Source organism: Dendropsophus ebraccatus, chromosome 1, assembly GCF_027789765.1.
Source record: "Dendropsophus ebraccatus isolate aDenEbr1 chromosome 1, aDenEbr1.pat, whole genome shotgun sequence".
NCBI classification, from domain to species: Eukaryota; Metazoa; Chordata; class Amphibia; order Anura; family Hylidae; genus Dendropsophus; species Dendropsophus ebraccatus.
In genome coordinates, this window is record NC_091454.1 from 213,720,953 (window position 1) to 213,748,681 (window position 27,729).

At 45.1% G+C, this 27,729-nt stretch overlaps 2 protein-coding genes across 3 annotated transcripts; one reads left to right on the top strand and one right to left on the bottom strand.

The window, feature by feature from the left end:
- Positions 1 to 941: 941 nt before the first annotated feature.
- PRKCSH (PRKCSH beta subunit of glucosidase II) lies at positions 942 to 11,351 on the bottom strand. 2 transcript variants are annotated; one of them, XM_069976700.1, is made up of 17 exons: positions 11,185 to 11,351; positions 9,257 to 9,373; positions 8,940 to 9,035; positions 8,042 to 8,099; positions 7,829 to 7,946; positions 6,979 to 7,108; positions 6,272 to 6,356; positions 6,085 to 6,163; positions 5,869 to 5,955; positions 5,560 to 5,697; positions 5,278 to 5,353; positions 5,123 to 5,192; positions 3,230 to 3,319; positions 3,020 to 3,094; positions 2,835 to 2,934; positions 2,273 to 2,431; positions 942 to 1,482 (listed from the first exon to the last, which is right to left on the bottom strand). In XM_069976700.1, the coding sequence occupies exons 1-16, from the start codon at positions 11,276 to 11,278 to the stop codon at positions 2,291 to 2,293; spliced, it is 1,554 nt and encodes a 517-aa protein (XP_069832801.1). In that variant the 5' UTR covers positions 11,279 to 11,351; the 3' UTR covers positions 942 to 1,482; positions 2,273 to 2,290. The 2 variants fall into 2 exon arrangements, with proteins under 2 accessions (XP_069832801.1, XP_069832867.1); XM_069976766.1 differs by lacking the exon at positions 5,869 to 5,955.
- A 161-nt stretch (positions 11,352 to 11,512) lies between these two features.
- On the top strand, positions 11,513 to 27,202 carry ODAD3 (outer dynein arm docking complex subunit 3). The gene is made up of 15 exons (XM_069976875.1): positions 11,513 to 11,677; positions 13,695 to 13,785; positions 14,016 to 14,137; positions 15,145 to 15,222; positions 16,965 to 17,144; positions 17,676 to 17,711; positions 18,916 to 19,017; positions 19,112 to 19,237; positions 21,407 to 21,529; positions 22,378 to 22,521; positions 23,316 to 23,476; positions 24,437 to 24,593; positions 24,674 to 24,829; positions 24,982 to 25,066; positions 25,154 to 27,202. Exons 2-15 carry the CDS (start codon positions 13,701 to 13,703, stop codon positions 25,282 to 25,284), a joined length of 1,686 nt encoding a protein of 561 aa, XP_069832976.1. The 5' UTR covers positions 11,513 to 11,677; positions 13,695 to 13,700; the 3' UTR covers positions 25,285 to 27,202.
- Positions 27,203 to 27,729: the final 527 nt, after the last annotated feature.

Below are 27,729 nucleotides of genomic sequence, written 5' to 3' on the forward strand. Positions count from 1 at the left end.
CATTAAAATGAGGGGGCAGAAGCGCTCAGCAGCGTCTGCTACTTGTTCTCCGCTCTAAACAGCCAATAACAAGCCGCCTATGTTATAATAGAATCCTTCGAGACCTCTGGTGTATGGAATTACCGGAAGTTCTTTCATGACTCCGTGGACTCTTCATATCAGCTGTTTAGAGTGAACAGGGAGCAGATGCTGCTGAGCACGTCTGCCCCATCATCCTAACGATTGGCGGAGGTCTGAGCACCCGGAACCTTAAGGTCTGTCGCTATGTCAGAAGTTTGTTTAAATGATAGTTACACCTTAAGGGGTTAAAGGCAGGCAAAAGCGTGATCACTGCTGTCTGTCACTATGGCTGGCTCCTGGACCATTAATGTGTGCCATGCTGCTCGCCCTCATGGTCCCACTCGGGGCCGCTCGCCCTCATGGTCCCGCTCGCCCTCATGGTCCCGCTCGGGGCCGCTCGCCCTCATGGTCCCGCTCGGGGCCGCTCGCCCTCATGGTCCCGCTCGGGGCCGCTCGCCCTCATGGTCCCGCTCGGGGCCGCTCGCCCTCATGGTTCCGCTCGGGGCCGCTCGCCCTCATGGTCCCGCTCGGGGCCGCTCGCCCTCATGGTCCCACTCGCCCTTAAAACCCCTCCACACCAGATATGTTTATATACATTGCAACAGCACGGGGCATCAGAATTGTCAATGTATATAGCCGTATGGCTGCCATGGAGGGGTTAAGGGACCTATGAGGCCAATAGACCCAGGTTCAGATCACAACCATGACACCACTGACATCAAGGAAGAAGCCAAGACATCACTGACATATAAAAAGATGGAACACCGATACCATTTACTTATAAGGACAGAGACATTAGTGACATATAAGATGTCAAATCACCGATCTCTAAGCAGAAAGAAATGCGACATCAATGAGGTAGAAAGAACAACAGAGTCAGATTTTATATAAACCACCTTGTATTTTTAAAGCACATTGAGCTCAGAACAATCCCTCCACTAGTCTGGAAACAAGAAATACATGATAGCAGCCACAACCGTGTACAAGTTAAAGGGCTTATCCAAGATTACAATAAGATTTTCTTTTTATACAGGAACAGCGCCACTCTTGTCTATCTGCCGTACTTGGTATTGCAACTTCATCTGAATAGGGTTTAGCAAACACCAGACACGACCCATGGACAGGAGTGGTGGAGGAGGATTTTTTTTTTTTCTATCCCTGGACATCCCCTTTAAGTCCCAAGTATGGAAAACATAGCAGAGGCGGTGTGTGGCGGCGGCAGCAGCAGCAATGGAGGGGACGGTGGGTGGAATGTGTCTTTCGGTTGCCAGTGTCCTTTACTGCAGAGATCAGGAAAAAGTCAGGACGGGGTCTGGAATGAGGTTTGAGGAGGACAATGTAGTGAGGAACCAGGGTGACGTCTGATCCTTCTATTCACAGCTCTAAGGGGTTCACACAGAGTCCTACTGTCTACTACATCACCTGCAAACAAAGGGCATGAGGTTACGGTCAGATCCCGAAACGTGATGGTTTACAAGTGCTCTGATTCTTTAAAAAAAAAAAAAAAAAAAAAAAAAGTCATGACAGATGTTTCCAGAGAACTGAAAACTTGTCATGTGGAACTGTAGTTGCTGGAGCACTACAAGTTCCACACCACCTTAGCAGTGAATAGATAATGAAACGTTTCCACAAGTGTTGAGGTACACCACTGCCCCCTGCTGGTTTTCTAACAAAAGGCACTTCCTTATGTTAAACAGAAAACTCACGTTGGACCTTATACATGGACAGATTTACTAAAAGTTCTTAGGCTAGACAGTGAAGGAACACACCGCAGCCCGTGTCCACAGCGCAGGAACACACCGCAGCCCGTGTCCACAGCGCAGGAACACACCACAGCCCGTGTACACAGCGCAGGACACCGCAGCCCGTGTACACAGCGCAGGACACCGCAGCCCGTGTACACAGCGCAGGACACCGCAGCCCGTGTACACAGCGCAGGACACCGCAGCCCGTGTACACAGCGCAGGACACCGCAGCCCGTGTACACAGCGCAGGACACCGCAGCCCGTGTACACAGCGCAGGACACCGCAGCCCGTGTACACAGCGCAGGACACCGCAGCCCGTGTACACAGCGCAGGACACCGCAGCCCGTGTACACAGCGCAGGACACCGCAGCCCGTGTACACAGCGCAGGACACCGCAGCCCGTGTACACAGCGCAGGACACCGCAGCCCGTGTACACAGCGCAGGAGAAGTAGAAGGATGCGTTACCTGTCTGCTTGGGTGGAATCACAGCTCATCGTGGTCTTCCTGTGGGACTTCCACTGGCTGCTGACAGGCGGCTGGAGTGAAGAACTCCATGAGGTATTCACAGCGGCTGGGCTCTGAAGTGGACGTGACTACGGTCTCTTTACCACAGTACAGCTTCACCTGCAGAAACAAATGTCACAACATTCAGGTCTCTCACTAAGGCTACGTCTATCAATGACAACAGCACAGACAACTACTACACCACTATGGAAGAAACTATGCCACAGAAAATACTCCCATAGACATGAACAGATTCTACAGTGTGCCAAGTGGTGGAGCAGACTCCATGTCACATAGCTCCTTCCTCCTGTCTGTGTCACCCTGTTGTGGGAGGAGCAGACTCCAGGTCACATAGCTCCTCCCTCCTGTCTGTCACCCTGTGGTGGGAGTAAACTCCATGTCACATAGCTCCTCCCTCCGGTGTCACCCTGTGGTGGGAGGGCAAAAGTCCATGTCACATAGCTCCTCCCTCTTGTCCGGATCACTCTGTGGTGGGAGGGGCAGATATCTACATATCACTCACCTGTGTAGAACGGTTTGGTCCCTGCCAACAGGCTGTTCCTTGATCATATTTCATTATACTAAATTTATCATTTTCTGGTCCTGCCCAGGATCCCCATATTCTGTGGAAGACAAAAACAACCTGAATTCCAACATTTACTCACCACATGACAAATGAATGTGTAAATCATATCCAAAGCCTCTTACCCCAGACTGGTCTCTGAGCCTCCAACCTTCGGTTTCTGAGTCACACGATTAAACGGACACAAGCGATATATATATCTGAGAAAGCAGACCACAGGAAAGTCATCCTATAGACCAACACTGTACAATAACTAATATACATATCTACCCAGAGCATCACCCAGGTCACCACATTACTTCTAATAGCCCCCAGTGCCACAGCTGTATACTCACTCGCTAGTAGAAAGTTCATAGCACTGTCCGTAGAGATAGGAAAACTCTCCATGTGCTCCAAAATCCAGCGAAATCTCCTTCTCTAAACCTCTACATACAAAAAAAAAAAAAATAATAAAATAGGACAGAGGTCAAAGTTCAGCCAGATAAGTATGTGATATTACAGGGGTAATAAGAGGATCAGGAGCCGGGTTACTGTAATAGGATGTTACAGGGTAATAAGAGGATCAGGAGCCGGGTTACTGTAATAAGATGTTACAGGGTAATAAGAGGATCAGGAGCCGGGTTACTGTAATAAGGTGTTACAGGGTAATAAGAGGATCAGGAGCCGGGTTACTGTAATAAGATGTTACAGGGTAATAAGAGGACCAGGAGCCGGGTTACTGTAATAAGATGTTACAGGGTAATAAGAGGATCAGGAGCCGGGTTACTGTAATAAGATGTTACAGGGTAATAAGAGGATCAGGAGCCGGGTTACTGTAATAAGATGTTACAGGGGTAATAAGAGGATCAGGAGTCGGGTTACTGTAATAATATGTTACAGGGTAATAAGAGGACCAGGAGCCGGGTTACTGTAATAAGATGTTACAGGGTAATAAGAGGATCAGGAGCCGGGTTACTGTAATAAGATGTTACAGGGGTAATAAGAGGATCAGGAGCAGGGTTACTGTAATAAGATGTTACAGGGTAATAAGAGGATCAGGAGCCGGGTTAGTGTAATAAGATGTTACAGGGTAATAAGAGGATCAGGTGCCGGGTTACTGTAATAAGATGTTACAGGGGTAATAAGAGGATCAGGAGCCGGGTTACTGTAATAAGATGTTACAGGGGTAATAAGAGGATCAGGAGCCGGGTTACTGTAATAAGATGTTACAGGGTAATAAGAGGATCAGGAGCCGGGTTACTGTAATAAGATGTTACAGGGGTAATAAGAGGATCAGGAGCCGGGTTACTGTAATAAGATGTTACAGGGTAATAAGAGGATCAGGAGCCGGGTTACTGTAATAAGATGTTACAGGGTAATAAGAGGATCAGGAGCCGGGTTACTGTAATAAGATGTTACAGGGTAATAAGAGGATCAGGAGCCGGATTACTGTGATAAGATGTTACAGGGTAATAAGAGTATCAGGGGCCGGGTTACTGTAATAAGATGTTACAGGGGTAATAAGAGGATCAGGAGCCGGGTTACTGTAATAAGATGTTACAGGGTAATAAGAGGATCAGGAGCCGGGTTACTGTAATAAGATGTTACAGGGTAATAAGAGGATCAGGAGCCGGGTTACTGTAATAAGATGTTACAGGGTAATAAGAGGATCAGGAGCCGGATTACTGTGATAAGATGTTACAGGGGTAATAAGAGGATCAGGAGCCGGGTTACTGTAATAAGATGTTACAGGGGTAATAAGAGGATCAGGAGCCAGGTTACTGTAATAAGATGTTACAGGGGTAATAAGAGGATCAGGAGCCGGGTTACTGTAATAAGATGTTACAGGGGTAATAAGAGGATCAGGAGCCGGGTTACTGTAATAAGATGTTACAGGGGTAATAAATGGATCAGGTGCCGGGTTACTGTAATAAGATGTTATAGGGGTAATAAGAGGATCAGGAGCCGGGTTACTGTAATAAGATGTTACAGGGTAATAAGAGGATCAGGAGCCGGATTACTGTGATAAGATGTTACAGGGGTAATAAGAGGATCAGGAGCCGGGTTACTGTAATAAGATGTTACAGGGGTAATAAGAGGATCAGGAGCCGGGTTACTGTAATAAGATGTTACAGGGGTAATAAGAGGATCAGGAGCCGGGTTACTGTAATAAGATGTTATAGGGGTAATAAGAGGACCAGGAGCCAGGTTACTGTAATTGGAGGATGAGCGGATTATATGCTACACACCTGATGGTATCCTCGATTTCTCGCAGGGACTTCTCGGCTTCGTCAAATTGATTACGTGCCGCTTGAGCAGCTGCAACAAAGATCATTAAGAGATTTATAAAGGATGATAAGAGGATACAGTATGTGACTAGTCACATGAGGTGTTTGTCACTCACCGTCTATCAGGGCCTGGGTGGCCTCGTCATATGGCGGCATCTCCACCTCCTCTCCATGTGACTTCCTGAGTGGAGCCTGTGATAAACATAGAACATTATAATCTGATCCAGTCTACCTACAAGACCCCATCATAAACAATTTCACCCTGACATTGTCAGATTACCAGGCCACCACTAGGGGGAGCTATGTGAATATATCTTATTGAACGCTATAACAAACACAATCCTCATGTCGGCTCCCAGCAGGTAGGGTTGTATCGCGTAACTCTACTCTGGACTCACCCGGTGCTCTTCATCCAAGTCGTCATCATCGTCTTCCTCATCTCCCTCTTCAACATCATCATCTTCCTCCTCCTCCGGGGGGATTTCTGGGTGACTGTCTGTCCCTTCTTCTACTGGAGGCAATGGAGCAGAGTCGCTCTGGCAAAGATGAAGACAAGTCAGACCTTAACATCATGCAGTCACCAAACAGCAGGCCCTCACACCTAGAACACCAGGCCCTCACACCTAGAACACCAGGCCCTCACACCTAGAACACCAGGCCCTCACACCTAGAACACCAGGCCCTCACACCCTCATGTTGGCTCCTACCTCCGATTTGAACTTTTCTTTAATCTGTGGCCAAACCGTCTCCTGGAAAGCTGAGATATCTACAGAGTACGACCCTCCGAGGAGATCCTGCAGCAGAAGACATGACACCTACTGTAACCACTGCATCCTCTCCCCCATTCCTCTATATCTACTTGTGTCACTGTATAGAGATATATAGCAGGATACTATACAACAGGACATAAGACTGGGTCTCACCTGGGCTTCTTTGTCTGACAATGAGCCGTCCGCATCGGAATCCAGCTCGGTGTGAGAGAGCAGCTCAGCCACCGAAACCCTACACAAAGCACAGACACAGTGACTGCTGGACGTACTTGTAGTCTGTTACCATGGAGACACTTATTGTTTTTTGTCTATTCTGTGTACATTACAGGAAGACGCTCACATTCCATCCGAGTCCTGGTCCAGCTCAGTAAACACTTCCACGGTACGTTTCTTCTCCATAGCCGCCTTCTCCGCCTCCCTGCGTGCTGCAGTACCGAAAGATAGAAATATATATACACAATATAAATAAAATAAAATAAATAAATATTATATATATATATATAGTAGAAGCAAGTAGAGGACAGCATCTTCTTCTAATTAAAAAGACTTTATTGTGCCAGTCTACATAGCAATGCAACGTTTCAGCTCGTGAACCCGAGCCTTTCTCAAGCATGTTTGAAAAAGGCTCGGGTTCACGAGCTGAAACGTTGCATTGCTATGTAGACTGGCACAATAAAGTCTTTTTAATTGGAAGAAGATGCTGTCCTCTACTTGCTTCTACTATTGATATTGGGGAGACGAGTCGAGCCCCCTGGGGACTGTGTATCGGACTAGTGTTTCCGCGGATCCCACACACATACATACACATATATATGTACACATATTTATATATATATATATATATATATATATATATATATATATATATATATATATATATATATATATATATATTTTTTTTTTTTTTTTTTTGTATAGCGCCAACAGATTCCACAGTGCTTTGATTCTGCAGCGCTATATATATATATTATATATATATATATTTATATTACACATTATATATACATATATATTCTAAAAAGACACAACAGAGGCGCAGAACTTCACCTTCCCACTCCTCCTTATGGGCATCTTTAGCTTCTTTCTCGGGTGTCTCAGCCGCCTCCTTCTGAGCGCGCAGCGCCTCCACCTGTGTCTGCACGTTCTGCCGCTTCTCTACCAGCTCCTGTAGCTTTACCTGCACAAGAAGATGGACAGAGGTCAATAGGTCCCTTCCCATAATGCACCTGGGTAATGCCAAAGATGATGGACTTTCAACAGGATCTATCGAGGTGTGAGCAGCACTGACGGGAGCAGAGGTGTCACACAGTTTAGAGCACAGACAGGAGCAGAGGTGTCACACAGTTTAGAGCACAGACAGGAGCAGAGGTGTCACACATTTTAGAGCACCGACAGGAGCAGAGGTGTCACACAGTTTAGAGCACAGACAGGAGCAGAGGTGTCACACAGTTTAGAGCACAGACAGGAGCAGAGGTGTCACACATTTTAGAGCACCGACAGGAGCAGAGGTGTCACACAGTTTAGAGCACCGACAGGAGCAGAGGTGTCACACAGTTTAGAGCACAGACAAGTGCAGAGGTGTCACACAGTTTAGAGCACCGACAGGAGCAGAGGTGTCACACAGTTTAGAGCACCGACAGGAGCAGAGGTGTCACACAGTTTAGAGCACCGACAGGAGCAGAGGTGTCACACAGTTTAGAGCACAGACAGGAGCAGAGGTGTCACACAGTTTAGAGCACAGACAGGAGCAGAGGTGTCACACAGTTTAGAGCACAGACAGGAGCAGAGATGTCACACAGTTTAGAGCACAGACAGGAGCAGAGGTGTCACAGATTTTAGAGCACAGACAGGAGCAGAGGACATAACAGTTTGCATAGGGTGTGTGGGGCTCTAGTACCTGCTTCTCCTCTCTGCCTTTTCGGGCATCCTCAATAAACTTCTGCTTCAGCAGCATGCCCTCCCGCGCCATCTCGGCCTTCTTCTCCAGCTCCTCCCGCTCTTTCCTGCCCATCTCCCTGAGAAAAATCAGGAGATACAACAGCTATAGGAGATCCAAAAAGAACCATGACAATGTTGTGCTGATCATCTTACATGGCAGGGAAAGCCTCACCTGCAGGTGTTCTGGCAATGGGCTCCGCTGTTATATTCATCAGTGGTGTCACAGCAGTCTGCGGGGAGAGGAGTGTAAGCTCTGCAGGTCAGGACCTCCATGATATATAATACAACAGGTCATGGCTAATGATGAGACTATCAAAGCTTTGGCTGTTCAGGCATGATGGGAATTACAGCCTTACATCAGCTGGTGGGCCATAAAATTTGACTTCTGGATATTAGGGGATTCAGACATCTGGGAAGGGATTCTCTACAGTTAGAGTAGTCAGACTATGCCATACCCAGAATACCCTACACCAAGAGGCAGTCATGGAAGATACTTTTTATGGCAAACAAAATAGCTTGATGGCCGTTTCTTTAAAGGGGTACTCCAGCTATTTTCCCTCAAATCAACTAGTGTCAGAAAGTTATATAGTTTAGGAAATTAATTCTATTTAACAACCTCCAGTACTTATCAGCTGCTGTATGTCCTGCAGGAAGTGGTGTATTCTTCCCAGTCTGACACAGTGCTCTCTGCTGCCACCTCTGTCCGTGTCAGGAACTGTCCAGAGCAGCAGCAAATCCCCATAGAAAACCTCTCCTGCTCTGGACAGTTCCTGACATGGGCAGAGGTGGCAGCAGAGAGCACTGTGTCAGACTGGAGAGAATGCACCACTTCCTGCAGGACATACAGCAGCTGATAAATAATAATAATAATAATAATAATAATAATAATAATAAGAGATTTTTAAATAGAAGTAATTTACAAACCTGTATAACTTTCTGATACCAGTTGATTTGAAAGAAAAAAAACAAATTCAACGTTTAAGCTCCATTGGGTCACTGGATGTAAATGACGCCCAACAGCGCCCCCTCCTGGTGAACCCTACACACAGAATTATCCTCCTCCCACTCACCACAGATGCCGTCATTGACCCGGGATGATGGGATGTACATAGGCTTAAATCCAGCGTTTGTACAGTGGAACCGTCCATTGGAGCATGCAGCAGTGCCTGATGGGAAGAAGACGAGACAGGTCAATGACTAGTAATAATCCCAGGACAGGACAAAAAAAAAAAAATTTAGCTCACAGAGCACTGCCAAGAATGCATATAAAGCCTGCTAGGTGACAGGAATATTATATTGGGGCACCACTATTAGTATGGGTGACATGTAATACCACATTACTCCTGTAGTGGCCCCTCTCCCGGGATCTCACTACTCCACATCTTACCGGGCTCGTCCGTTCCGTCTTCGCAGTCACAATAGTCGTCGTTCACACGGTCGAAGGCGATTGTCTTGGAGCCGTCCAGGCAGGTGAAGGGTTTTGTCTCATCATAGAAGCTGCGATCTGTGGGAACAAGGACGACATGTTAGAGGAGGAAAGATGGCGGTGCAGAGAAGAGACCCCCTTTAAGAGGGTAAATCATACAAAACAAAGCACACAGCCCTAACTACAGGCCGGAATCTGGCAAGTTTTGGCCATTGCAGGGAAATCTAGGTGCCAAAATGATGGCGTCCCCTTCAGCTCCTGCAACTTGTCACCCAGCTTTCCCAGACTCCTGAATTGCATATGTTGCAGTGAAGCAGCGTTAGGTTTTATACAGATTTAGTGGCCATACTTGTCTGTCACTCAAACCTTTCATATACTGCAACCACTGTATGACACTCAGCTTTCCCAGACTCCTGAGCGGCACCCTTGTTAGTTATGTAGTAACAGACTGAGCACATACGTAACCAAAGCTAGATGACAACTCCGGAGAGCTATACCTGCCGCTATACTGTTACCCAGCTTTCCCAGGCGCCTGAGTGGCGGGTTTAGTTAGGCTGTAGGTAACACGTCCGTTATGTCTATAAGAGATGCATTCGGGGAAAGTTGGGTGAAGCCACGTGATATCTATAGTTCTGGCCATCCATCACTACAGAACATTCCCAGAAGCCTGACTGGTTATTGATCAAATATTGGTAGCTAAATTTGAGTAACTTGGGTGAAAATTTTTTAAGGGGTACTCCAGCAAAAAAAAAAAACTCTTAATTCAACTGGTGCTATAGATTTGTAATTTACTTCTACTAAAAAAAAAAAACAAAAAAAAAAACCTCCCGTTTTCAGTACTTATGAGCTGCTGTATATCCTGAAGGAAGTGGTGTATTCTCTCCAGTCTGACACAGTGCTCTCTGCTGCCACCTCTGTCCAGGAACTGTCCAGAGTAGGAGAGGTTTTCTATGGGGATTTCTATGGGTGGCAGCAGAGAGCTCAGTGTCAGACTGAAAAGAATACACTGCTTCCTGCAGGACATACAGCAGCTGATAAGTACTGGAAGGGTGGAGATTTTTTAATAGAAGTACAAATATATAATATATATAGATGTATAAATATATATAACTGCATTCAGATGCCTTAGAAATCCGAGTGTCAACTCATCAGAGGTCTGTAGCTGTGGATACGTGTCACCCAGCTTTTCTGGGGTCCTGAATGGTAAATCCACCTTACTGATGGATCTGCAGGCAGTGTAACTAGATAACCTGCATTCAGAAGCCAGGGAAAGCTGGGTGACAAGTCATCAGAGTGATCTACAAGAGTCATCCAGCTTTCCCTGACTGCTGAACGGCAAAAATCCGTCTACAGATCCAAACTGATCCGCATTCAGAAACACGTGAGAGCTGAAGTGTCACCCAGCTTTTCCAGGCTTCTGAGTGGCAAATCTATGTTATGTAAAACATTCTGCTCATCCACAAATAAGCAGAGATGCGTGCAGGAGCCTGGAAAACACATAAGAGCACTGGTTGTGGTTGTCACACAGCTTTTCCAGGACTCTGAGAGGCAAATATGCTCCCTTATACAGCAATATCTGTAATGGAGACCAGACCCCTTGCTTAAATATAACATATCTAGTACAGCCGGTGTACAAACCCATCTGGACTACGGAAAAATCTGGAATATGGAGTTTGCAGCTGCAGTTCACAGCCTGGCCGGCAGGGGGAGCTCCGCAGCCCAATAACATAGTGATGGAATATAAGAAATCGGAGACACGCGCTCCAATCAGCGCTGAGTGTAACAGAGCCGCCTGCGACAGCGCCACCTATCGCCCCGGAGGACGTATAACACAACGCCTACGAATCTAGCACATCCCAGCGATGCTAATGAATGGAGTCAGCACTCACTGGACAGGGAAACCCCGCGGGGTCTCTTCACCTCCACCGCCCGACAACCGAGCACCGCCAGGAACCATAGAACAACGACCGCCACCTGCCGCATCTTTACACCAGGAAGCCCGATTTCCGCCTTCCAGCGCTTTTCTGACACCGTCAGCCGGGACAAAGTCTCTAGAATGCACACTTCCGGCTACGTCACTTCCGGGTGACGCCGGCGGCCATATTACTTGAGGCAATTATCTTTTATACGTATTTTTTTAAAAAATATTTTAATTTCTGATAGTAATAGACACTGACTTATAAATATCTATATGAAATAATCTGTTTTCTTTCTTTCTTTAGACTAGTTGGGTGTAGTAACATGGCCGAATTCACCCAATAGGTGGGAGTACCAACATGGCTGATAGCTCTTAACCAATAGGAAGCCGTGTCCGCCGTTGTTAGGGAAACCGTTGCTCAGCAGCAGAGTTGTTGGGGACAGAGGCTGGAGACGTATAACAAGGTAAGCACCAGGTCCTGGTTATTATATATGGGATACATCTATTATATGTTCATGTTACTATGAAATATATATATATATATATATATATATATATATATATATATATATATATATATATATATATATTATGTGTCTGTTAATAATGCCGCCATGTCTGAATTTGTGCCAGTTGCAATGCCCTTTCTCCAGCTGTTGCAAAACTACAACTCCCAGCATGCCCTGACAGCCTTCGGCTGTCAGGGCATGCTGGGAGTTGTAGTTTTGCAACAGCTGGAGAGAACTCTGTGCTGCTGAGGGTTTGTTACACTGTATCAGTGTACTGCTACTGATATGTGTAGCTCACAGAGCATTGTCTAGATCGGAAACATTGTAACAAATTCTCAGTACAGATTTTCCGCCTTGGAATATGAGCGAGAAAAGCTCCATAGCTCTCATAGAAACAGGATTGTCAGCAGGAAAAGACCCCCGCTCCATCTGGCCTATTACTTTACACTTTCTTATTATCTTAGGATAGATATAGATTTATCCCAGGTTTACATTTAATTACTGTAGATTTACCTACCACATCTGCTGGAAGTTTGTTGCAAGCATCTACTACTTTTTCACTCAGAAAGATGCAGAATGAATCCAGAACATTTGATTATCTGACACCTCGTAGGTCCTGTTGATTGTATTAGATAGATAGATAGATAGATAGATAGATAGATAGATAGATAGATAGGAGATAGATAGATAGATAGATAGATAGATAGATAGATAGGAGATAGATATGCAAAAAAGGGGTCCGTGGAGCCTCAGTTACGAGTCTCAAAACACGGGAATAGCCAGATATCCCTCTCTCCAGAGAAGGAAGCCCTTTGCCAAGGGGTGCCTCCTAGTGGGGAGAGCACCAAACCACCCTGATACGTAGTCCCTCAGGTCCTCCCACTAGGAGGCACCCCTTGGCAATGGGCTTCCTTCTCTGGAGAGAGGGATATCTGGCTATTCCCGTGTTTTGAGACTCGTAACTGAGGCTCCACAGACCCCTTTTTTGCATATTCAAATTTTGTATGGGACAATCAATGGAGACTCGTAAATGAGTACTCCATTGGAATTTTTCATTGTTCTCCCTGAGTTCAGTGATTGTTGTGTTTTGTTGGTCTATTTATCATTGCCCCAGTAGCCAGAATCCTACTCCACACTGACGAGGGGCAAATACCCCGAAACTGCAGTTTGTGGATGGATGCCTAGCCTTGGTAACCCTTGTCTTATGTCGTTATACTCGCCACAGAGTTAGACTTTGACTTGCAGGGGCCACCCTGGTGTTTCCCTATTTAGGTCCCAAAGCTCGTAACAGAGTGAGGACCTGAGGGACTACGTATCAGGGTGGTTTGGTGCTCTCCCCACTAGGAGGCACCCCTTGGCAGTGGGCTTCCTTCTCTGGAGAGAGGGAAATCTGGCTATTCCCGTGTTTTGAGACTCGTAACTGAGGCTCCACGGACCCCTTTTTTGCATATTCAAATTTTGTATGGGACAATCAATGGAGACTCGTAAATGAGTACTCCATTGGCATTTTTCACTGTTCTCCCTGAGTTCAGTGATTGTTGTGTTTTGTTAGATAGATAGATAGATAGATAGACTGATAGATAATAGATAGATCCCCCCCATCCTGCCACCTATAATATACCACAGACTTCTGTCCCTACCCATCCCCGAAAAATCTCCTGCTTGCTTTGGCAATGCTAATATGTTATTTAGACCTGCCAATAAAGCTGCTTTGATTTAATTTGATAGATAGATAGATAGATAGATAGATAGATAGATAGATAGATAGATAGATGAAGATGATATATAATAGATAGATAGATAGATAGGAGATAGATAGATAGATAGATAGATAGATAGATAGATAGATAGGAGATAGATAGATAATACTTATACAGCATATGGCCCCTTGTACTGCTCCTCCACAGATGACTGCACATATACATGTCTGATACCAGTGTGAACTGACCCTTTCTGTTTCGCCCCCTGTCAGGCAGCCATGCCCAGCACCGCCACTCTTTCCGGGGTAAAACCGCCCATTCATGAGCAGATCACAGAGCTACAGAAGAAGATCCAGCTGCTGGGTAAGATGGAGGGAGTGGGGATGTTCTGTAATACACTGCATGTGATATGGGGGCTATAAGCAATGTGGACTCAGTGGTCACCAAAAATAACGGAGAAGGCCATTACAAAAATGTATATATAATACATCTATTTATTACACGGCTTATTATAACATTCAGGGACAGTCAGGGCATCACCATCATGTAGAGCTGTAGCGGTGGGCATTGAATTGTATCTGATTTTTTGGCAGATGGCGACCACAAGGCGTACCAGGAGAGTGCCAGCTCAGCCATCCACAAGAACTGGGAGACCATTCAGTTCCTGCGGCAGGAGAACAAGAAGCTGCATAAGAAGTTGGCTGATGCCCTCGCGGTAAGGTCACAGAAGTGGATCCACATGGGAAGTTTAATACTGAAATGCAAGATGAGGGATGAGAGTTCAGCATGGAAAAGTTTGTCAAGGATTAATAAAACATGGCTGCCTCCAAAAACAGCAAGTCTTGTGTCTGGTATTGTACTTCCATTGAAGTGAATGAAGATTACTGTAATACAGCTTTGGCTGTTGCTGCTGTGGTATCACACATACTCTGTAGACAGATTAGGCACCATTTTATAAGTCCATGGAGCCCGTCCTGCGTCAGAGGGAGGAAGGTGACCATTCTAGGGCATTGCTAGGGTGGTAATATGATTACACAGTGCCTCACCCTACACAGGTTTGTGGCATTGCAGTGGTATAGTATTGTGGCAGGTAAGAGCCACAGGTTGGGGACACTGATGTTACTGGTGACTACTATCAGTCTCCTTATAAGCATGAAGATCCGGCTTGGTCACCTCCATTAAAGGGACAGTGTCATCAGAAATTGACCTCTTTTTTTGATGATTTTTTTTTCTAATTTTGCATTTTTCTATCTATATTATAAAATAATCCTGATATCTTGCCGTTTTCAATTTCACCACTGGGGCTAAATTTAAGATTAGACTTCCTGTAGTGTCTGTAGTGATAAGAGGAGGCTGCTGTAAAGTGATCTGCACAGCATTGCAGCATCATGTGACACCAGTAGATCACAGAGCACGCTCAGTATTGTTTCACATTCATCTCAATGGGACAGAGTCTGTCTATCGTCATCTACGTTCATGAGTCTTGCTGTAAAGCATGTCACTAAATGCTGTTAAAAACAGCTCAAGCAAGATGGCCACCCCCATAACAATGTAAAGACAGTGACGTAAAAAAAAAAATTACAGTTAGAAAATAGAAACAGATTAGAATAAAGGAACAAGTTTTAGTATCAGACTCTAATCAGTAAAAGGAAATCTAGGTGACACCTTCCCTTTAAAATTCTCAGCATTGTCTCATCTGTTTCTTCATTGTCTGCTCCTCAGGGGGACGAGAAGGTGATTAAGGAGGCTTTTCATAGTCATGTGGTGGAGAAGGCGGCCATGAGGAGCAAAAGTGGACAAGTAAGTGGTTATGTGCCCATTAAAGTGAAATTTCAGTATGTCTTCAATATGTGATGACCCACCTGATACATGATGTCTCTATCCACTGCTGTATCGGATAGTAGGATACCTGCTGGAAGTTGCCTGGGATGTTGCATGGTGTTTACATGCATTGGGTAACCCCAGCAGATCTCCATTGTCCTGTAAGATATGCTGGATTCATGCTGATGTCTTTCCTTTGAATATGGTATATGATTACTATATAGTACGTAGTCCTTAAAGAAGAAGTCTGGATAAGCAAAACTTGTTTTCTATTAAAAGTACATTAAACGTTATATAGATGTGTCTATACAATGTATTACCGTATCTGTGCGGCTCTGCCACACTGGTAGCTGATAGAAATCCAGGAAGTGAAAAAAATGGCCCCGTGTCAATTCACATTGTCTCCTGCTCCCACTGCTCTCCCACCTTAGGAGACAAATCTTCCATGCCTCTGTCTCACATTGTGTGTGTTTGCTGAGCACAGGCTGATGATGCAGACAGGGCGTAATCTCACAGGAGGCTTGGCTGGATCCCCCAATCCCCTGAGTGATATACCATGTCTGCTTAACCAGGAAGGACAGAATCACAATACAGACCCCCCCCCCTTTCCCTCCCCCCAAACAAATGGATTTTTTGTAGTTTCAAAACTGGGATAGACAGGTAAGTAATGCTATATGCTCCTCAAGAAGTTTCATTTTTTCTAACCTCTACCTGGAGTTCCCCTTTGATGTCTACTTTCCAGTCTGACACAGTGCTCTTTGCTGCCACCTCTGTCCATGTCAGGAACTGACCAAAGCAGTAGCAAATTCCCACAGAAAACCTCTCCTGTTATGTATTATAGTATGTACAGTTTTGAAGTTTTGAACTGAATCTATAATGGGGTCCCTCCCCCTCCCCCCCCCCCTCTTTTCTCTCTGTATTCCCTAAAGTATTGTTGTAAAAACTAAAAAACTTCAATATTTAAAGATTGAAAAGAAAACCTCTCCTGTTCTTAAAAAATCGAATAAAAACATTGAACTAGAAAACCTCCCCTGTTCTGTACAGTTCCTGACATGGACAGAGGTGGCAGCAGAGAGCACTGTGTCAGACTGGAAAGAATACTTCCTTCAGGACATACAGCAGCTGATAAGTACTGGAAGACTCCAGATTTTTAAATAGAAGTAATTTTAAAATTTATAAATCTTTCTGATACCGGTTAACTTTTTCTTTTTTTTTTAATATACTACCCCTTTAATAACACACATACAGTTGTACTGTCCTTGTTTTTATTGAGTACACTGAGTAAACATCTATGTTAGACGGGGAAAAAGTATGTGAGTCCTTTGAAATAACCTGGATTTCTGCATTGATTACTAATGTAATGTAGTCTAATGGATCCCATAACCCATAAGTAAATGAGTAAACACCCACAGGGTAGGGAGAAATAGTAAATGAATCCTTTAATTTAATGTTTTTTTTCCCCCAAGATAAATATATCAAGGTCTATATCGAGGCCTGCCCTTACATGGTGCGGATTTGGAAATGAGCCGAGTTTTCCCCCTTGTCATGTCGGCCATATTGGTTTCCATGGTTGATATTTACTGGTTGTATATGCATAGTTTTCATTCAAGATTTTTCATTTTATCCTATGGCAGATCCTTCAGGTTTCTAGGAAAGCTTGGTGAGAGCATATCGTATATATATGCCGTAATAATTTTAATTCTTTTTTTTTTTCCCCTGAGGCTGCCGTCCAGATAATGGACCAGAAGCTCTGCGACAAGATCAAGCGTCTCAATGCCTTACACCACCAGACAGAGGTTCGAAGGAAACGCCTGGAGGAACTACAGACTATATACAAGCAGAACGTCGCTGGGGAGCAAGACAGTTCGGAGAAAGATGGAGGGCTGGCACAGGAGGAACGGGTAATTACCCATCAGCCTGATTTCCTTAGGGTCGGACAGTGGGCAGGACAGTAATGTGGTTGGTTGTACATGGTGTCCAGACATCTGACATCGCTAAAGTATATGGGTTATCCCACCTATACACAGGGTGGATGGTAACCAGTCGATTGCTGGGGACCCCCACCATTCTGGAAAACAGAGATAATTGTCTATGTGATTTCTGGGCATAGCCAAGCACTGTAGTTGGCTATGTTGGAAAGTCCCATAGAGAATTAGTGGTAGCTCAGCATGCACACTGCAGGGATCTCCATTGTCATGACAGGTAGGGGATCTCATATTCTGTGCATAGGGCATACCTTTTAATATTTGAATGACCCCTTTAATAGACACATTTGTCATTAAGGGTGGGTGAAGGTTGTACGAGCAGCCATGTTGCTTGTCGTGAAAAGGGGGACAAGCCATTTGTTACAGTATGCTGGGTAATAGAGAGGGCAGACTCTGTGGTCATACAGCGTATTCTGTCTCTTCATCTTTTACTTGTTTCATCCACAGAATGAAGTCACAGAACAGGAGGAAACTCCTCAGCAGGTTAAATATTCATCTGTAACAATAATAATAATAGTTCTATGTATACGTCTCCTCTGATTGTGATAAGTAATGTGGTGACTACTCTCCTCACTATCCTCTGTGGTGGACGGGGGGCTGTGTGTACTTAACTGTATGTACCAAAAATGGTGTAAGCGACAAAATCGCAAAATTCTAAATTCTGTGTGACAAAATGAAAATTGTGTTTTGACAAAATTACTATTCTATTATAGAGAATTAAAAATAAATTCTGTCTCACAGAACGGTAACACATAGAATTATTGGTTCACCGCCTCCGATCATATCGGGCCTTATTTATCAAAGCTGTCCTAGTTGCCTGTAGTAACCAATCAGAGTAAAGCTTTCATTTTTGCAGTACAGTTTAAAGGGGTTCTCCAGGGTTAGAAAAAACACAGCTACTTTCTTGCAGAAACAGCACCATCCCTGTCTTAAGGTTGTGTGCGGTGTTACAGCTCAGCTCCATTCACTTCAATTGGAAATGAGCTGTAAAACCCCCACAGCCAAATTGAGGACAGGAGAGGTGCAGATCCTGAAAGAAGGCAGCCATGTTTTTCTAAGCCTGGATAACCCCTTTAAGAAGTGAAAGCGCAGCTCGGTTCAGATAACTGAAGCCAAATATGTGGCACATAATATATAGAAAGGATGTCACAGAAGTGATCTGTAGGTGTATATGTTATCTCTTAAAGTGATTTAAAGGTAAAACATCTGGGAAAACCTGCCCCTTGGTGTGTACCATTCTGTGATACAAAGTTGTCTGATACAGTAGACCAGGGATGGGGAAGCGTTAGATTTGGCTGCCCGGGCATGATGGGAGTTGTAGTTTTGCAGCAGCTGGAGGGCTGAATGTTCCCCATCCCTGCAGTAGACTATTTTGTGATTAGTCTTTTATACACACAAAGGGGAGATTTATCAAACATGGTGTAAAGTGAGACTGGCTCAGTTGCCCCTAGCAACCAATCAGATTTCACCTTTCATTCCTCACAGACCCTTTGGAAAATGAAAGGTGGAATCTGATTGGTTGCTAGGGACAACTGAGCCAGTTTCACTTTACACCATGTTTGATAAATCTCCCCCACTATATTTTTGTAAAACAGCTCACACACTTGGTCCTCCTGTCCTCATCACCTCCATATAGCTATACCTCCAGCTCTTATCCCCTAATGTATATACCCTTCACCTCCTATAGACGCTGCGCTTGCTGGAAAATCGCCTGGAAAAAGCACAACTGAAACTACAGGAATCGGAACACATATACAGCGTCTACCAGAAGCTGAAGGACCATATGCAGGTGATGTATGATAGCGCAGCGATCGCCCCCCCACGCTGTTTGGCGTCTGCGGGTCTCCAGTGTAACATTACTGTCATCACCACTGTTTCTGCAGGAGGAAAGCCTGACGTTCCAGTCCCAGCTGGATCTGCTAGAGGCTGAGATCCTCCGACAGAGGAATGAATTGAAGGAACTTCAGATGATGAACAAGGATGCAGTGATGTCACGGGATGCGGCCCGGGTATGTGGGGTGTGATGGGCCATGACGCACTATACACCAAGGGTAGGGAACCTTGGCTCTTCAGCTGTTGCAAAACTACAACTCCCATCATGCCTGGACAGCCAAAGCTAAAACTTTGGCTGTCCAGGCATGATGGGAGTTGTAGTTTTGCAGCAGCTGGAGAGCTAAGGTTCCCTACCCCTGCTATACACTGATCAGCTACATCAACCTGAATAATGTTATGTAATATTCCCTAATACCACCATAAGAGCTCTGACCCACCTCATAGGCCTGTGATGGTCTACATCAGGGATGGGGAACCTTCGGCTCTCCAGCTGTTGCAAAACTACAATTCCCATCATGCTTCGCTTTGGCTGTCCAGGCATGATGGGTATTGTAGTTTTGCAACAGCTGGAGGGCCGGAGGTTCCCCAACCCTGGTCTACATCAACACATTAGCGACAGATTCTTCAAGTCCCTGAACATTTGTCTCCGGAACATCCTACACATGATGGATCAGATGAAGATCTGGGGAATATGAGGGCCGAGTCACCACCTTCATCCCTTCATCATGTTCCTCACTTCTGACCAATGTCTGCAGTGTGGCCCCCCCCCCCCGGGGCATTATCCTGCTGATAGAGGCCGCTGCCATTAGGGGGTCCCACTGCCATAAGTGGGGGGGACTTGGTGCGTACAATGGTCAGGTAGGTGTCACGTGTCACAGTAACATCCACATGATGCCGTGATGCAAAACTACAACCCCCAGAGCTGTAGCTCTCCAGGCATGATGGGAATTGTAGTTTTGCTTCAGCTTGGGGTCTGTAAGTTTGACACCAGTGGTCTAGACATTAGAATTTCGCCCTGGTCTTAGTCACTCAGATATATACCCTCAATAAATGACAGCCGAATGTCAGGCACGGGCGAGTAATCCTGGGTTCTCTATAGGAAGGGGAAGGTTAAAGAGTCACTGTCGTATTTTTACCTGTACGTCCAGGGCCATCTACGGGTGTCCAGAGCGTGGTCGCGCTCTGAACCGCCGCTGTCCCGGGTGCCGCATGTAGCCCGGGGCCGCGGCTATTAGGTAATCAGATGCAGCTGTCAAAGATGACAGCTGCATCTGATTACCTTATGCAGCCGTTCCCTGGTGTCTAGTGGGGTGGATCGCCGTTTGGTATCGCCACGTGCGTAATCGCCTGAACTATTAATTAATCACATTCCTGATCTCGTACGGTAAACGGCGCAAGCGCAAAAAAAATCCCAAAGTGCAAAATTGCGCATTTTTGGTCGCATTAAATCCCAAAAAATTGTATAAAAAGTGATCAAAAAGTCGCATATACGCAATCAAGGTACCGATAGAAAGAACACATCATGGCCCCATAGACTAAAGGATAAAAGCGCTATAAGCCTGGGAATAAAGCGATTTTAAGGACCATATATTTGTTAACAATGGTTTGAATTTTTAACAGGCCATCAGATACAATATAAGTTATACATGTTATATATCGTTGTAATCGTAACGACTTGAGGAACATATATAACAAGTCAGTTTTACCCCAGGGCGAGCGGCGTAAAAAAATACCCTCCAAATAAAAGAAATTTAATTTTTTCCTGGTTTTGCAGTGTACTTTATGAAAAAATTCGGCCTGTCATTGCAAAGTACAATTAGTGGCGCAAAAAATAAGGGCTCATGTGGGTCTCTTGGTGGAAAAATGCAAGTGCTATGGCCTTTTATACACAAGGAGGAAAAAATGAAAACACAAAAATTTAAATTGGCCGGGTCCTCTAAGGGTTAACAGACACATAAATGAGATCAACTATGTTTTTTTGTACGTTAAAAAAAAAATTATCTGTTTTGATCCTTTTTTTATTTATTTTTTATATATATATATATATATATATAATGGAAGTCAATGGAAAAACGGATCAAAACGGATGCACACAATTGCATCAGTTTTTTTCATCCGTTTTTCATCCGTTTTTTGCAAAAAACAGATGAAAAAAACGGATTGCAAAAACGTAGTGTGAACCCAGCCTTACACCCTATACCTACGACAGGTACGGTCATTTATGGGTCTCTCCCGACCATTCACCAGCAGATGATGTCAATGGAGATAGGGATCGGGCACAAGGTGTATGGGGACCCCGTTTTTCCTGCCTCCAGTATCAAGCACTGCTTTATTCTTCATTATAGGCAGAACTTCAGCGTCAGGAGGAGGAGTTTCACCGTGAACGCAGGGAAAGGGAGCGGATCCTTCAGGAATACAAGCGTCAGGCTGAGGAGAGGCGCATGTATGCTGAGCGTGCAGAAAGAAGGGTGAGTAACCATAGTGAGTGACTAGCCGCACATCACACCAAGTGTAAGACTGCTGATCCTCGGCCGATACAGCAGACCACCTTGTTCTTGATGAATGTCAGGGTACTTACGATAACTAACATAGCTATATATATACAGTGGTACCTTGGTTTAAGAGTAACTTGGTTTAAGAGCATTTTGGTTTAAGAGCTCAGAGTTTTTCAAAACTTGGTTTAAGAGCAATGCTTTGGTTTAAGAGCTCCCTGTACTGGGTTGGAGGGCGAGTGGGGGAGGGACATGGTCTGCATAGCGGGGTCTACAGCCCTGTACTCTGACCCAGGAAGTCTCCCTCACCTTCCAAATCATAGCAGATCCACTTCAGGCTGGGGCTTACATCAGGGGACAGGACTGTGGAGGTAATCTCTCCATAGCTGTAACCCCTCTCTCCCCGGACAGAGAGTGCTGCATGTATGTGCCCCCATCTGCCCTGCTCATTCCTTCATGCTTCCTGCAGTCTCTGTCAGCCCTTGTGTTTCCCATCCTCTCCATTACTGTACAGTAACTTATAATATCACAGATTCTGCTGTTTCTAAATGTTTGTTTCATCTGTTTTACATGTTATTCAGAATAATTAATCATTATTTTTGGGGTGTGGAACCAATTGTCTGCATATCAATGATTTCTTATGGGAAAATTTGCTTTGGTTTAAGAGTGGATTTGGATTACAAGCACAGCCCCGGAACGAATTATGCTCGTAATCCAAGGCACCACTATATATATATATATATATATATATATATATAAATATATATATATATATATATATATATATATATATAAAACACAGCCTCTGCTTTCTTATCTTTTAGGCTCAGCGTGTGACTTTGCCTGGAGAGGACGCTCCTACCGACATCCAACTAGTATCTAATGGACAGGAGGAGGAAAAGGCCATCCAGTCCTATCAGGAGGCTTTTCAGAGGATAAAGGAGGCTACTGGAGTGACGGACACGCAGGTGAGAGATCTGTCGGAAAACGAGTGAGAAAGTGAAGAGGTCAGGGTACGCCATGTAGACATCTAAGTGGCTTAAAGGGGTTGTTCTATCCTGACAATTCCTTTTATATGCCCTGTATTTTACATAATTGTAATCATTTTAATAGGTAGCATGTAACGCTATCTTACCTGCTGTAGAGAAATCAGAGGGTTGCACTTTGGTTATTGCTTTAAAGGGGTAGTTCACAAAAAGAAATTCTTTAACATCAACTGGTCCCAGCAAGTGCCAGAGATTTGTAATTTATTTCTATTAAAAAATCTCAAGTCTTCCAGTACTTATCAGCTGCTGTATGCCCTGCCGGAGGTGCTGTATTCTTTCCAGTCTGGAGCAGAGAAAAAAAAGATTTTCTCTGAGGATTTGCTGCTGCTCTGGACAGTTCCTCACATGGACAGAGGTGGCAGCAGAGAGCACTGTGTCAGATTGGAAAGAATACACCACTTCCTGCAGGACACACAGCAGCTGATAAGTACTGGAAGACTGGAGATTTTTTTTTAATAGAAGTAAATTACAAATCTCTGTCTCTTGCTGGGACCAGTTGATCTGAAAGAGAGAGTACACAGTACACCATGATACTAAAGTTAAAGTGTCCCTGCTAGTTAAATAAAGAGCTCACTGCTGATTTTATAGTAAGTCTATGGGCCCGCCCCCTATAGCCCTCAGACAAGTACTTCATCTACTTGTTCTAGCAATAGGTGAGGGTCTCAGCACCTTCTAAACACTTAAACAATATTTTTCCTGTATTCTCCATTGATCAGGAAGTGGTGAGACGCTTTATCGCCCAGGGAGAAACACACAAACACTTGGAGGAGCTGAAGAGTGAGAATGAGAAGACTTTGGTCAGGCTTAAGGAGGAAAAGGAAAGATTACAAGATGCCTTCCAGGAACTGAAGTATTCAGGGGAAGCCAAGCTATCCAGGTACCTGCACACAGGACGAGTCAGACAGGTTCTCTGCTTCAAGGGTTATTTCCTTTACTGTTAGTGATGACATAGTCTAGCCATTATATGAGGGGAATTCTCCTTTAAGACCAGCTCTGCCAAATTAAATGGGTACTCTAGTGACTTTTTTTTTTTTTTTTTCAAATGAACTGGTGTCAGAAAGTTATACAGATTTGTAATTTACATCTATTTAAAAATCTCCAGCCTTCCACTACTTATCAGCTGCTGTATGCCCTGCAGGAAGTGATGTATTCTTTCTAGTCTGACACAGTGCTCTCTGCTGCCACCTCTGTCCATGTCAGGAACTGTCCATAGCAGAGCAGCAGCAAATCCCCATAGAAAACCTCTCCTGCTCTTAATAGAGGTGGCAGCAGAGAGCACTGTGTCAGACAGGGAAAGAATACACCACTTACTGCAGGACATACAGCAGCTGATAAGTACTGGAAGACTGGAGATTTTTAAATAGAAGTAAATTACAAACCTGTTTAACTTTCTGAAACCAATTGATTTGAAAGAACCTTCGGCCATCCGGCTGTTGTAAGACTACAATGCCCATCATGCTTAAAGGGGGGACCGGGGAGGAGGTGGCTGAAATAAAAGATGTCCACTTACCTCCCCGGTTCCAGCGGCGGGTCTCGCATCACGGTGCTTCGGTTCCCGGCCGCTTCCGGGTGTCTGACGCCGCCCGAGACGCTACGTCTCAGGGCCGCTCAGCCACTCAGTGAAGGAGGCGGGATCCGAGCGGACTTCAAACGGATCCCGCCTCCTTCACTGAGTGGCTGAGCGGACCTGAGACGTCACGTGGGGGCATTTGGGAATAGGGAATGATGGGAATTGTAGTTTTGCAACAGCTGGAGGGCCGAAGGTTCCCCATGCCTGTCTTAAAGGAACTAGAGTTGTCCATACTGTACACACTGCCTTACACGTCATGTCCCACAGCGGTCAGCAGGTTTTAGAAGAGCTTCAGGCTCACCTACAAAAGGAAGAGAAGAGACGTGACAAATACAAGGAGGATATGGAGAAGATGACCAGAATCTTAGTGACCTCAAAATCTGGAGTGGAGCACCTAGCTACCAAAGTGCAGCACATCAAGGTGGTGAGTACTCCCTCCATGGGGGGGGTCTGATATATGGAATTTATTTAGTGTACGGTTACAGCTATACTCTGCTTCATCAGCCCAGGAGCCATTTTCCTGCAAAGGATACGTCTTCTCAGTCAGATGAGTATGTCCTGGATCTCCTGGACATCACAGATCAGAAGCTGCAGAAACTCTTGGAGGAGTTAGAAGGACAGAACATTGGAGAGATCCTAAAGCAGATGGAGGAAGAGGAGGTATGAGCCAAGATGTAGGACCTTATGTATTACCTTATAGCAGGATACCAAGAGTGTCACATGATCACCCGATAGAATTTTCTAGAAACAGCGCCACATCACTGAGTGTCATGTCTGCATATACACCTAAGCCTTACATATCTTGTCTCCAGTTCCAGGCTTCCATCGAGGGCAAGCTGCCAGCCTTTAATGTCCGCATCCCTCTGCCGGCACCAGCCAAGCAGGACACCTTTGAGGGTAAGTGGGGTACAGATTGCCCAGTCTGGGTTATTGAATACTTATATAGCAGAGGCTGACTGCCTGTTATCACATGTCTTCCTGCAGATGACGATGACAGTGGAGAGGATGAAGGCGACGTGGTGACCCGCACCAGTCTAAAGAAACAGTCACAACAAATCATAGAGTCTAAGACCAAGAAAAGGTCCCGTCCCAAAAAGAAAAAGGGGAAGCAGTGAGGGGTGGTGGTGACCCGCCTGGCCTGTTAGAGCTACACTTTACACTCTTTGTTTTACACTTGACAAACCAACCTACTTTGTGGTTCTACAATCATGTCCTGCTTTATACATCAACACTCAACTATCTGGCCTGTCTAATAGTTCTGTGCTTATCTACCTGCCCTGTTTTTAGTCCTACTATTATGGACCTTCCTTTTTTCATAGTTTCCCACCCTTCTACCTGGCCTACATTTCAGTTTTCTAAATTTTTTAGTTTTTTTACATTCAGCTATCTATCCTGCTTTTCATTTCTGTGCTCAGCTACCTGTCCTGCTTTGTATTTCTACATTTAGCAATCTGTCCTGTTTTTCCTTTCTGTGCTCAGCTACCTGTCCTGCTATGTATTTCTACACTTAGCTACCTGGCCTTATTTGCAGCTCTACATTCAACTACCTGTCCTGCTCCGTAGTTCAGCACTCAGCTACATCTCCTGCTTTGTAGTCCAACACTCGCTTACCTCTCCTGCTTTGTAGTCCTACACTCAGTTACCTCATTCAGTTACCTGACCTGCTTTGTGGTTCTACGCTCAGCTACCTCTCCTGCTTTGTAGTTCAACACACATTTACCTGTCCTGCTTTGTAGTTCTACATTCAGCTACCTCTCCTGCTTTGTGTTTCTACATTCAGCTACCTCTCCTGCTTTGTAGTTCTACACTCAGCTACCTCTCCTGCTTTGTAGTTCTACGCTCAGCTACCTGTCCTGCTTTGTAGTTCTACGCTCAGCTACCTGTCCTGCTTTGTAGTTCTACGCTCAGCTACCTCTCCTGCTTTGTAGTTCTACGCTCAGCTACCTCTCCTGCTTTGTAGTTCTACGCTCAGCTACCTCTCCTGCTTTGTAGTTCTGTGCTCAGCTACCTCTCCTTCTTTGTTGTTCTACGCTCAGCTACCTCTCCTACTTTGTAGTCCAACATTCGCTTACCTTTCCTGCTTTGTAGTCCTACACTCAGTTACCTCATTCAGTTTCCTGTCCTGCTTTGTAGTTCTACGCTCAGCTACCTGTCCTGCTTTGTGTTTCTACATTCAGCTTCCTCTCCTGCTTTGTAGTTCTACGCTCAGCTACCTGTCCTGCTTTGTAGTTCTGCGCTCAGCTACCTGTCCTGCTTTGTTGTTCTACACTCAGCTACCTGTCCTGCTTTGTAGTTCTACGCTCAACTACCTCTCCTGCTTTGTAGTTCTAGGCTCAGCTACCTCTATTGCTTTGTAGTTCTACGCTCAGCTACCTGTCCTGCTTTGTAGTTCTACGCTCAGCTACCTCTCCTGCTTTGTAGTTCTGCGCTCAGCTACCTGTCCTGCTTTGTAGTTCTGCGCTCAGCTACCTGTCCTGCTTTGTAGTTCTACGCTCAGCTACCTGTCCTGCTTTGTAGTTCTACGCTCAGCTACCTCTCCTGCTTTGTAGTTCTACGCTCAGCTACCTCTATTGCTTTGTAGTTCTACGCTCAGCTACCTGTCCTGCTTTGTAGTTCTACGCACAGCTACCTGTCCTGCTTTGTAGTTCTACGCTAAGCTACCTCTTCTTCTTTGTTGTTCTACGCTCAGCTACCTCTCCTGCTTTGTAGTACAAAGTTTTTCCATCAAACCCTTGCTGGTTGATAATAGTCTAGCTCTAACAGAACAAGAAATCACTGCTGTAACCAGACACTTCATCTTGCCCTTTGTGGTAACTGAGTGGTTTCTTTCAGTCCTCCCTCCCCACCACCCCTGTCTGTCCCCCATTGTACCCCCCTTTCCCTCCCTCTAAGTGGCACAGACAAGGGGCACAGGATCAGGCTCTGACATCTCATGACGCTGCCAAGATCAGAAGTGTTGTGGGAACAGCTGCTTTCTGACGTTACCCAGAGACGGAAGCAGACGCTGAAATGTGACCTCTTATGTTTTCCCTATAACAGATAAATAAAAAATTCTCTAAAAAAGCTGCTTCCTACGTGCGTTAATGGACATAGATGTACGGTGTATCGCGTGGCCCTGTGTCTTGGACGTTTCCACTAGAGATCGATTTACGTATTCTCCTCTTCTAACTAATTTATTACAAAGACAGTCAAGGGGAAATGGGCCGGGGTATGCACAGTAATGTACGTGAAACGGCCGTGACCAGAGACCTAATATGCAGGCTACAGAAGAGGTCAAGTCCAATGCTTCAATACTGTATGCTTTATGTCTATGCCAATGTAAAGCATGTGCCCATCTATGTGTGTCTGGCTATGCCAGTCCTGTTATTCTGCACAGTATTGCTCTTGCAGCAGTTTGTACTTCCAAGTACATAGGGGGAGATTTATCAAACATGATGTAAAGTGAGACTGGCTCTGTTGCCCCTAGCAACCTATCAGATTCCACCTTTCATTCCTCTCAGACTCTTTGGAAAATGAAAGGTGGAATCTGATTGGTTGCTAGGGGCAACTGAGCCAGTCTC

Coding starts and splice junctions, on each gene's coding strand:
- PRKCSH (XM_069976700.1), bottom strand. CDS start 11,278: ATGCGGCAGGTGGCGGTCGTTGTTCTATGGTTCCTGGCGGTGCTCGGT. Junction 8,100..8,939: donor GGTCAATGACGGCATCTGTG/GTGAGTGGGAGG, acceptor CTCTCCCCGCAG/ACTGCTGTGACACCACTGAT. Junction 7,109..7,828: donor AAGGCAGAGAGGAGAAGCAG/GTACTAGAGCCC, acceptor CTTCTTGTGCAG/GTAAAGCTACAGGAGCTGGT.
- ODAD3 (XM_069976875.1), top strand. CDS start 13,701: ATGCCCAGCACCGCCACTCTTTCCGGGGTAAAACCGCCCATTCATGAG. Junction 19,018..19,111: donor AGCTGAAGGACCATATGCAG/GTGATGTATGAT, acceptor CTGTTTCTGCAG/GAGGAAAGCCTGACGTTCCA. Junction 23,477..24,436: donor GGGGAAGCCAAGCTATCCAG/GTACCTGCACAC, acceptor CATGTCCCACAG/CGGTCAGCAGGTTTTAGAAG.